This window comes from Gigantopelta aegis, chromosome 4, assembly GCF_016097555.1.
Source record: "Gigantopelta aegis isolate Gae_Host chromosome 4, Gae_host_genome, whole genome shotgun sequence".
NCBI classification, from domain to species: domain Eukaryota; kingdom Metazoa; phylum Mollusca; class Gastropoda; order Neomphalida; family Peltospiridae; genus Gigantopelta; species Gigantopelta aegis.
This window is the reverse complement of record NC_054702.1, coordinates 11,555,758-11,568,076: the sequence shown is the minus strand read 5'-3', so window position 1 is coordinate 11,568,076 and position 12,319 is coordinate 11,555,758. Positions and strand designations below refer to the sequence as shown.

At 39.7% G+C, this 12,319-nt stretch overlaps 1 protein-coding gene across 1 annotated transcript in view; it reads right to left on the bottom strand.

Moving 5' to 3' along the window:
• LOC121372659 (E3 ubiquitin-protein ligase RNF213-like) overlaps nucleotides 1–12,319 on the bottom strand; it is an 89,853-nt gene that overhangs the window by 18,073 nt on the left and 59,461 nt on the right. Inside the window, exons 15-16 of the mRNA XM_041499106.1 lie at nucleotides 10,530–10,587; nucleotides 5,014–5,213 (exon numbers count right to left, since the gene is read on the bottom strand). Of these exons, the coding sequence (XP_041355040.1) occupies nucleotides 5,014–5,213; nucleotides 10,530–10,587 (258 nt within the window). The remainder of the gene's footprint in view (nucleotides 1–5,013; nucleotides 5,214–10,529; nucleotides 10,588–12,319) is intronic.

Below are 12,319 nucleotides of genomic sequence, written 5' to 3'. Positions count from 1 at the left end.
GATTGGTTTAGCAAAGCAGACCTGTGAATGTTAGACCGACACTCCCTTTTAACTGAACTACGTTTTAACTAACAGTACATAAAATATAATGTAGCTTGTAGGCCTACATCATACTAACTTTTCAGTACCAGATACTGAGGGGCAAAAAAGGGATACCCGGTAGGTATAATTTCCATGAAGTCAACCAACACACAATATACTGGGGTTTTTTTTTTTTAAATGGTGGTGGTGGTGGTGGTGGTGGGGGGGGGGGGGCGGGGGCGACTACCCTCCTTTAATTTTCACCCAGTGAGAACACTGTATACAATTTAATGTCATCCATAGAACAATTTTTCACGTCATATTGATATTCACTGAAAACTTGAGCAACTTCATCTCAGAAACACCAAGCTTATGCTAGTAGTCCATGATTCCATTTATAATAAATTCTTGTTTACTGAGATAAACTGAAGAAATTTTACTATATGTACATACAGGAAAATAACCTTTCAGTTAAGTTGATTTGCTGCAAAAGTCAGTTAAAAAAAATTGCCGTCCGCATACTCAAAATTGTCGTCAGTGGACCCTTTCACCGACGGCAATTTGATTTTTTAATTGCTGTGGGTGATAAATTCTTAAGTTCGAGCCCTGCCTTTCATATACAACAGTTCACTAATCTATGCTCTATCCCTGAAATGAATATACCTACTGATGTAATTTTATTAAAGTCCAAGTTAACAAAATGTTGCAATGTCATTTTGACACAATTTTCCTGTAACTTCTGTATGACTGGCACCCAAACAATCGTTACTCTAACACAGTACAGGTGTAACAATGTAAACAGTGACCAGTCTAGTCAGGTCAGGTTTTTGAATGTTGCACACAACCATATTTATTTGCAAACTTCCAAATGTTTTTTTTTTTTAATTATATTTATACACTACATAATTAAATTTGCAAGATGAATTTTTTTTTTTTCAAGTGCATTATATGATGAAACACAAATTTTAAAATGTACCTACATATAAAAAAAATAATAATATAAAAAAAATGGTTCCCATTTTATTACCACTTTGTGGGTGGGAGTATTATACAATAAGCCTTTTAAACTGTGATACAATTTTTGCTAACACATTTTGTTCTTTGGTGGGAAGGGGGCAGTGATTTCCCATTACACATGTAAATAAATATTAAATATCAATTTATTGCTTAATGCTTAGTTTCATTTATTACCTTTGTTTTACTCCAATAACCAATTAATTTGTTTAGCATTTTTTTTATAGACAAATTAGTAAAAGTATCCACTGACTAATCCACCCATCTGTTGTGTAAAGAAACAAACTAGCAGACACAATCTCAGTTATATTAGTATTTGATATTGTATAATGAAAAATTATTTACATTCTTATATTGGTTTTATCAGATTTTAAAATTTAGCAAGTGAATTTTTTTATCATGACCAGTAAATTTTTAATCCACTAGTAATTGGAAGTGATTTTTTTTTTAATTCTAGAACCGTTCATATACATACAGAAGTAGCACTAGTGGATATTCAATCATGGCTTGTGAAGTTCAAAAATCACCAATCCCATGGTTAGTGGATTTTTTTTTTAGAATTAAGGCCTGGATTTTAATTTAGATAAATAAATTACAATCAATAATTCAGTAATTAAATATGTATTATCTGTTTATACTGTCTAATAATTCTATACTTCTTTTACAAATAATTGTTTTGACATGCAAATATTTAATAATAATAAACATTACTATTAAAATATATCTTAAAACATATCCTTCTATAAGTGTACATGACACCCTCATGTACTCTAGAATGCATCTAAAACCAACTGAAAATTAAAAAATGTTTTACGGGGGAGCATGTCTCTGAACCCCTCTAGCATTTTCGCCCCCTTTGGGGGATCGATTTACATCAAACTATTTTGCCAACCCTGTGAACAAAAATCCTGGGGGAAACACCGCAATGGAATGTGTTTGGCTGATAACACCACTCCCCAACTGTTGCACCACTACAGGATCTCTAATGCTGCACGACTCAGCGACACGGATTTGATGCCTCCCCACCGATTGAGGTACGCAACAACCAACGTGTTGTCCTACTTCAACAAAATCTGATGATGTCGAATAACGTTTCGGAAATGGAGACAAGCGTGATGCATTGCGTCCATCTCCAACAGGTTGATGTGGCGAATCCTCTCTGTGGCAATCCACACCCCTGACCAAAAGGTGTGCACCGAACCTCTCTAGGTAAACAGGACTAACTCCAGAGAAAGTGGGTGTAATGGAATGATCTAGGTCAAACACTTGTCCACTACGCACTTATGGACTGGTTGAACGAACCAAGCCCCAATGGTAAATTACACAGTCCCAATTGAGACCATCCCACACTTGGGACAAATAACATCAAAGTGGTCTCTTGAACCGTCTGATTCGAGATGGCCTAACAACACATGAAGTGTGCGCATCGTCATGCATTGCCTCAGAACAAGACGTTGCGAAGTTGTGAAGACGCGAATCCATTGAAAACCACCCTGAGACAAGTGAATACCTGCGACAGCACCAACTCTGACTTGACCCAATTGGGAATAAATCCCAAGCGGAGAATCATGTTGATCACGAACTCCACGCCCGTGAGACATGTTGTTTGTGACAAAGCCACGTAACTGAGCATCCGTATTCCCAACAGATGCAAGCATCCCACCACTGCCTTGACTACTGAGTAAAAATGTGAGGGCTTCATAGATGATGTAACAATTCAGCAGTTTCAGGTTTAGGATTGGCCGCCAATTGCCATTCTTCTGGACAAAAAGCAGATGAGAATAAAATCCTGGAGTGCCCAAATCCACTTGCTGGATGACTCCCTTGTCGAGAAACTCGACAACCATAATTCTTCTCCACATCTGTCGACAGACGGCACGGCAGGTAACTGGGGGGAGGACGTCAGAGGAAGGGGTGACGAAAAATGTATCCTGTAACCAACTCTGATAACCGACAAAACCCATGGGTCCAGATATGACAGTTCATGCCAACGATGAACAAAATGACAGTCTGCCACCCACAGGAATATCTGCTAACGGAACCTCAGTGAGTGGTACACTGACATTGGGAGGTGGGAGGCAATCTGCCTTCACCCTATTGAAAACAACCACTGGATGTGAAAGGATGGTAGCTCCCAATGTCTTATATGTAGACGTGGACAAAACCTTTGCAGCAGACAACAGTTTCCCAGTAGCTAAAGTTGCTGGGAACTCCTCCATCACAGCACCCAAAATATGCTCGCTACCCGCGATCAACACATTGATCTCCACAAGGATTCGTGCACTAATGGCAAACTGAAATCTTGTCATGGAGCTTCCGTCACTAAAGGTCTGTTTCTAAAAGAAGCACCATGGTATGAGGGAACAGCCTCCTCCAATGGAATTGCATCCGTGCACACGAATTCGGACTTGGTTCTGTACAAAACCGAGGACCCCTTGGTGATCGTATTCCCCCTCTGGTGTACCATCGGCAAAAGTGGGAAACTCCTTGATAACTGACTCTTCACCTGAGCCACAAACCGATTTGGAGGAGGGAGAAATGCCTCTTCTGAAGAAGACACGTTCTCAAAAGACGTGCCATGCGCCAACCCCAAAAGAAACGAAACTGCATGGGTAGGATGATGCAGCCTGCCTGAATCTGTGAACTGGTCCATCCCAGATCTCACTGGAAACCCTGGCAGTACACATGAGGATTTGTCAACACTGCTGACTAAACCCCAACGGCCTCACCCCCACTGGAATGATCCAACTGTTGATGACGCTGCACCGGTGCCCCAGCTACTGAAGTAATTCCAACTGGCATCACACCCTAAATAAACGAAACACAGTCAAAAGGTGTCATAACAGCGCCATCAATGAAGTAGTGCTGAGTGCCCCAGTAATCGAAACAGCGCCAAAAGGTGCCACGATCAACCCTCCATCAGAAGTTTGGTGGAAGGAACAGCACCGCAAAGCAGACGTTGTTTTCGAGCTGATCAGACCGAGAACCTGGCATCCACCACTACAATGGGAGTCAGGAGCTGAGAGCCACAGCCATACCCAACAACTGTAACTGGCGCTGCCTACACCGACAGAGGCAAGTCCACATCCACAGGCAGAGCGGACTCCGAACTAAAAGACAACGAAGCAGGAATCAACAGCTCCCCCCACACCACCAGTTGGCACTGCAGGTTTACTGACCTCACCATGACTTTGGTGGACCTTGTGCCTACCACTAGTCTGAGAGCTCTTCGAACTTGGCACCGACTTGCCGGACGACAGCATATCTGATTTGAGCACGACCTCAGAGGCCGCCTCTACGCTATGCCAGTCCCTTTCTCGTCGTACCATTCTCTTATGCTCCGCATCGCGAGAAAGTTTCTTGAATTTCCCCCACGTGGTAGGAGACCAAGTGACACAGATGTCACACTGCCGCTCAAACAAACAAGAGCGGCAGACGCGACATAGCAAATGCGTATCAAATTGTGGAAGTCTTTTGAGACACCCACCCTCGGCATACACAACCAACCGGTTCAAACCAGAGGATGCCGTATCTGACATCTTAACCACCCATTTGAACTACCCCCAAAATGACCTTGCATGAAGGAGTAAAAGAGAACGTAAACAAAGAAAAAAACTATTACAATTTAATACACACATAAAAAAGTTTTTATGAGCTACCAAGGACATGACCGCAACGTAGGACTGCAGAATAAAAAATGAGGATTTACGGTCTGCCCATGCGAGGATGTACGTTATACATCCGGTAAGGGGAGATAATTCTGCAGTGTAGGTTATGACTCAGGGTCGTATAGCATTGTTGTTGTGCTAGTATGGTAAGTTGAGTAAGACTACATGTTGCAAACATGAACATTATTTTCAAAATTGTCTATTTTTTAAAGTTCTTCAAGTACTAATGATTAACACTGACTGCATCTGTTAATTATTTATGGCAGCATTATATAAAGTAATGAACAGTTACAAATGTCTGTAATTTCACCTCTGACTGAAACAATCTCAAGACCAGATTGCAATTTTTTTTCTTGGCATTTTCCATCTGAAGCTGGAATTCTCTCAGAAAATGATCCAGGGTGATGCGTGAACGGTAACGCCAGACATCAGGAATGTTGTGAAGATTTTCTATCGACTGACCATGTGTTGTGTCAACTTCATAGAGGATGTTCAGCAGTTTGTCTTGCCCTGTGATAAAACAGGAAATGAAACTTAATACAATAAAACAATGAAGTTTAGCAATAAGTTAATTGGTTGATGCAATTCGTGAACCATATTTGTTTTTCAATGTGTGTTTGATAAATGATGTGAATATCAGAATTTAATGACATAATAATAATATACATGTATGTGTGAAATGTAAACCACAATGAAAAGTTAAGAACATTCACTCAATGTATCTTCAACAAAAAATTAGTCTGAAATTCCTCCTGTTGGAGAGCTCTAAAATATTTGTATATAATATATAAAATACAATATTGAAATTATGTCAGTAGAATAATTTGAAAATCTGAATGATGAAACAATTGCTTTACCACTGGGCTATGTCCTGCCCCCTCTGCACAAGGCAGTCAAAGGATTATTTTGGTTGTGACTACTCCCATATGAATGAATGTCATATATTTTGGCATGGTTGTGACTATACTCCCATATGAATGAATGTCATATATTTTGGCATGGTTGTGACTATACTCCCATATGAATGAATGTCATATATTTTGGCATGGTTGTGACTACTCCCATATGATTGAATGTCATATATTTTGGCATGGTTGTGACTATACTCCCATATGAATGAATGTCATATATTTTGGCATGGTTGTGACTATACTCCCATATGAATGAATGTCATATATTTTGGCATGGTTGTGACTATACTCCCATATGAATGAATGTCATATATTTTGGCATGGTTGTGACTATACTCCCATATGAATGAATGTCATATATTTTGGCATGGTTGTGACTACTCCCGTATGAATGAATGTCATATATTTTGGCATGGTTGTGACTATACTCCCATATGAATGAATGTCATATATTTTGGCATGGTTGTGACTACTCCCGTATGAATGAATGTCATATATTTTGGCATGGTTGTGACTATACTCCCGTATGAATGAAAGTCATATATTTTGGCATGGTTGTGACTATACTCCCGTATGAATGAATGTCATATATTTTGGCATGGTTGTGACTACTCCCGTATGAATGAATGTCATATATTTTGGCATGGTTGTGACTACTCCCGTATGAATGAATGTCATATATTTTGGCATGGTTGTGACTACTCCCATATGAATGAATGTCATATATTTTGGCATGGTTGTGACTATACTCCCGTATGAATGAATGTCATATATTTTGGCATGGTTGTGACTACTCCCGTATGAATGAATGTCATATATTTTGGCATGGTTGTGACTACTCCCGTATGAATGAATGTCATATATTTTGGCATGGTTGTGACTATACTCCCGTATGAATGAATGTCATATATTTTGGCATGGTTGTGACTATATTCCCGTATGAATGAATGTCATATATTTTGGCATGGTTGTAACTACTCCCATATGAATGAATGTCATATATTTTGGCATGGTTGTGACTATACTCCCATATGAATGAATGTCATATATTTTGGCATGGTTGTGACTATACTCCCATATGAATGAATGTCATATATTTTGGCATGGTTGTGACTACTCCCATATGAATGAATGTCATATATTTTGGCATGGTTGTGACTATACTCCCATATGAATGAATGTCATATATTTTGGCATGGTTGTGACTACTCCCATATGAATGAATGTCATATATTTTGGCATGGTTGTGACTACTCCCATATGAATGAATGTCATATATTTTGGCATGGTTGTGACTATACTCCCATATGAATGAATGTCATATATTTTGGCATGGTTGTGACTATACTCCCATATGAATGAATGTCATATATTTTGGCATGGTTGTGACTACTCCCGTATGAATGAATGTCATATATTTTGGCATGGTTGTGACTATACTCCCGTATGAATGAATGTCATATATTTTGGCATGGTTGTGACTATACTCCCATATGAATGAATGTCATATATTTTGGCATGGTTGTGACTACTCCCATATGAATGAATGTCATATATTTTGGCATGGTTGTGACTATACTCCCATATGAATGAATGTCATATATTTTGGCATGGTTGTGACTACTCCCATATGAATGAATGTCATATATTTTGGCATGGTTGTGACTACTCCCATATGAATGAATGTCATATATTTTGGCATGGTTGTGACTATACTCCCATATGAATGAATGTCATATATTTTGGCATGGTTGTGACTATACTCCCATATGAATGAATGTCATATATTTTGGCATGGTTGTGACTACTCCCGTATGAATGAATGTCATATATTTTGGCATGGTTGTGACTATACTCCCGTATGAATGAATGTCATATATTTTGGCATGGTTGTGACTATACTCCCATATGAATGAATGTCATATATTTTGGCATGGTTGTGACTACTCCCATATGAATGAATGTTATATATACTCTTCAAAAAAAGAAACGCAAAAGGGTACAAATGGGTTATAACTCCGATTTTATGTTTCCTACCGGTTCATGCTTTGTGAATATAAGGTCATTGCATGTCCCAAACACATTCCCACGGTTACATTCGATAAAACGCAGCTACTGTACAATAAAGTTCCAAAATGTGAATATTCGCAAAAACGCAGCCACATGCAAACCATGTCACCACTGCACGTGCGTTGTCTGCACGTGCAACATGAACACCGACAGTATAAAAGTGCAGGGTGTTCGCTTGCCTGGCCTCTGTATCTGGCCGACAGTTGACAATCCAGGACATGCCACGTCTCAGTGAACCGCAGAGAAACAATGCCATCGGCTGACTAGATGCAGGCGAATCCAGAACGGCCGTTGCCAGGGCATTCCATGTGTCCCCAAGCACCATCTCCAGACTGTGGGACCGTTACCAGCAACATGGATCAACACGTGACCTCCCTAGATCCGGTCGACCACGGGTCACTACCCCCGGGCAGGACCGCTACATCCGGGTACGCCACCTTCGGGAACGATTGACTACTGCCACCTCCACAGCCGCAGCAATACCAGGTTTGTGCAGGATATCCGACCAGACCGTACGGAACCGCCTACGTGAGGTAGGAATTCGTGCCAGACGTCCAGTTCGAGGTGTCATCTTAACACCACAAACACCGTCGACTCCGACTGCAGTGGTGCCAGATTCATCAACAATGGCCTCAACTGCGATGGAGACAGGTGTGGTTCAGTGACGAGTCCCGATTTCTGCTCCGACGTCATGATGGAAGATGTCGCGTGTATAGGCGTCGTGGTGAACGTTATGCGGCAAACTGCGTGCAGGAAGTGGACAGATTCGGCGGGGGTAGTGTCATGGTGTGGGCAGCCATCTCACACACTGGCAGAACTGACCTGGTCCACGTGCAGGGCAACCTGAATGCACAGGGCTACACTGACCAGATCCTCCGGCCACACATCGTTCCAGTTTATGGCCAACGCCAACGCAGTGTTCCAACATGACAACGCCAGGCCTCACACAGCACGTCTCACAACGGCTTTCCTACAGAACAACAACATTAATGTCCTTCCTTGGCCATCGATATCACCGGATTTGAACCCAATTGAGCATCTATGGGACGAGTTGGACCGACGCCTCCGACAGCGACAACCACAGCCCCAGACCCTGCCCGAGCTGGCAGCAGCCTTGCAGGCCGAGTGGGCCACCATCCCCCGAGACGTCATCCGTACTCTGGTTGCTTCAATGGGCAGGCGGTGCCAGGCAGTTGTCAACACACGCGGAGGCCACACCCGGTATTGACTCCAGATGACCTTGACCTTGGTGGTGTGTCCTATCACTTACTCACAATGGACTAGAGTGAATTGTGAACAATCCTGCAACATTTGGTAATTATCGGACTCACCATTCAATAATTAAATCAATTCTCCAAATGTTACGACAATGTGGTTTTGCGTTTCTTCTTTTGAAGAGTATATTTTGGCATGGTTGTGACTATACTCCCATATGAATGAATGTCATATATTTTGGCATGGTTGTGACTACTCCCATATGAATGAATGTCATATATTTTGGCATGGTTGTGACTATACTCCCATATGAATGAATGTCATATATTTTGGCATGGTTGTGACTATACTCCCATATGAATGAATGTCATATATTTTGGCATGGTTGTGACTACTCCCATATGAATGAATGTCATATATTTTGGCATGGTTGTGACTATACTCCCATATGAATGAATGTCATATATTTTGGCATGGTTGTGACTATACTCCCATATGAATGAATGTCATATATTTTGGCATGGTTGTGACTATACTCCCATATGAATGAATGTCATATATTTTGGCATGGTTGTGACTATACTCCCATATGAATGAATGTCATATATTTTGGCATGGTTGTGACTACTCCCGTATGAATGAATGTCATATATTTTGGCATGGCTGTGACTACTCCCGTATGAATGAATGTCATATATTTTGGCATGGTTGTGACTACTCCTGTATGAATGAATGTCATATATTTTGGCATGGTTGTGACTATACTCCCGTATGAATGAATGTCATATATTTTGGCATGGTTGTGACTATACTCCCGTATGAATGAATGTCATATATTTTGGCATGGTTGTGACTACTCCCATATGAATGAATGTCATATATTTTGGCACGGTTGTGACTATACTCCCATATGAATGAATGTCATATATTTTTGCATGGTTGTGACTACTCCCATATGAATGAATGTCATATATTTTGGCACGGTTGTGACTACTCCCATATGAATGAATGTCATATATTTTGGCATGGTTGTGACTACTCCCATATGAATGAATGTCATATATTTTGGCATGGTTGTGACTATACTCCCATATGAATGAATGTCATATATTTTGGCATGGTTGTGACTACTCCCATATGAATGAATGTCATATATTTTGGCATGGTTGTGACTATACTCCCATATGAATGAATGTCATATATTTTGGCATGGTTGTGACTATACTCCCATGTGAATGAATGTCATATATTTTGGCATGGTTGTGACTACTCCCATATGAATGAATGTCATATATTTTGGCATGGTTGTGACTATACTCCCATGTGAATGAATGTCATATATTTTGGCATGGTTGTGACTACTCCCATATGAATGAATGTTATATATTTTGGCATGGTTGTGACTACTCCCATATGAATGAATGTCATATATTTTGCCTATAGGACTTCATTCACTTAAATAATCTGAACTGAATAGTAAAAATATCTTTGGCTAACAGCAGTATTAAAGAATCTTAGATTTCTGTCAAAACATTTATATTAAAAACAAACTGAAATAGTCTTCAATTATTTATATATTTTTTTAAATTACTACTACAATTAAAAAGAACAAAAATGTGCCAAAGCATACCAAATCTATCGTCTTTAATAATTTTGTCATTCAGCATTTGCAGCAAGTTGTCTAGATCCTGAAATATAATTTTACAGATGACAAATTTTACGATCATGCAGACATCCTCAAATCCTCATGTATATCACAACCGTGCATCAGCAATTATTACAAGTTTCATTGACAAGTACTAGAAAATGGTTTGCTAGATCAAGGTGTCTAGTAGAGATATTAAACAAAGAAGACTTGGGCTCAACACACACTAAAGCTGTGTTTGGCGAGTGTGGCAAAGTCTGGTGTATTTTGATGTCTGGGCCCTGTTCCATGAAAGAATTGTAGCTAAGGTTAATTGTAGTGACTTAGTGACTGTAGTGACAATTATACAATCTGTTAGAATGTATAGGAACTTGGAGACGATCGGACAAATTCAGAACTATGCACCTATTTTAAAAATATATACATGTATAATTTTGTTGCAGGTTTGCAATAATATCAACTGATCAGATTGCTGTTACCTACGATTTGTATCTCCATTTAAAAGTTATGATATTTGTGAATGTGGGGCAATTGCTAACCGGACAATTGCTCACCAATAAAGTGAGAAATAGGACAATTATTAATAAAAAATAACAGAATTTTTAGAACGCACTGGAGTTAGGTAATCGTGGTCACCTTTGATACTTTTTCTTTTGTTAATAAAAAAGAACATAAAACATAGAATTTCTAAAGGCACAACTTCAAAGTTGTGTTAATTACACAATTCACATAATTAAAGTTTTTGAGGTTCCTATAACTGTTTGTTTAAGAAGCCAGTTACTTCTGACTGTGATTATGAACATCAAAGGCATATAACGTGGTTTCAGGTATACATGTAGGTGTTAATGACTAATTATGTTATATTTTTAGGATAACTACTCAAACATTATTGTTTGTTTAGGTGATCAAACTTTTAGAATTATGTGTTGTTTTTAGTAATTAGTTACTTTTTAGCCTTTTATCACTACTCTGCAAGACTTAACACTTTGACCATCAAAGCTTTAAAAAAGATTTGAAATATCACAAAAAATAGTAAAATTGATACGACTCAATCACTCACATAGGAGCAATTCTTAGAAATACCAGAAAGGTATATATAGTCATTTGGTTTCTTCTCTTGTCATCATTTTTGTTTTTTTAATAAAGAACATTGATTTTATTAGCAATTATGGAGATTATTAAGACAGAGAGAGGTCATAGCAAGCTTTGTGTTGAAGGATTTATGTGTGTTAAGAAAATAGCTAAGAAGGACTGGATTCGGAGGCAATGTGTGCATCAACGGTCCTCTGGCTGTAAAGGTGCAGTTACCACTGATGTTAATGTGACTGATGTACGTTCCCATAGGATCCACGATCCTGATCCTGATGAGGCAGCTATTGAGGTGGGCAAGGTGCGCTCATCCCTGAAGGAGAAGGCCCTGACCACCAAAGCAAGACCTGCTCAAATCCTGGCTGAAGGTCTACAGGAAGCATCCAACACTGCCTGTGCTAACCTTGGGAGAATGGACACTTTGAAGAGAACCATCCGCTGGCAGAAACGTGGAACTCTCCCTCCTGAGTCTGCATCACAGTGCGATTTGGTTATTGATGGTGAATGGACCAATACTGGTGATAAGGATGATGCCCAGCCCTTCCTCATCCATGACAATGGACCTTATGTCAGCAACCGTGTAATGGTGTTTGCTACACAGCAAGGACTTCAGCTACTGGCACGTTCTAGGACCTGGTATATGGATGGGAACTTCAAGATGGAACCGTAATGTGGTTGCGCACCAC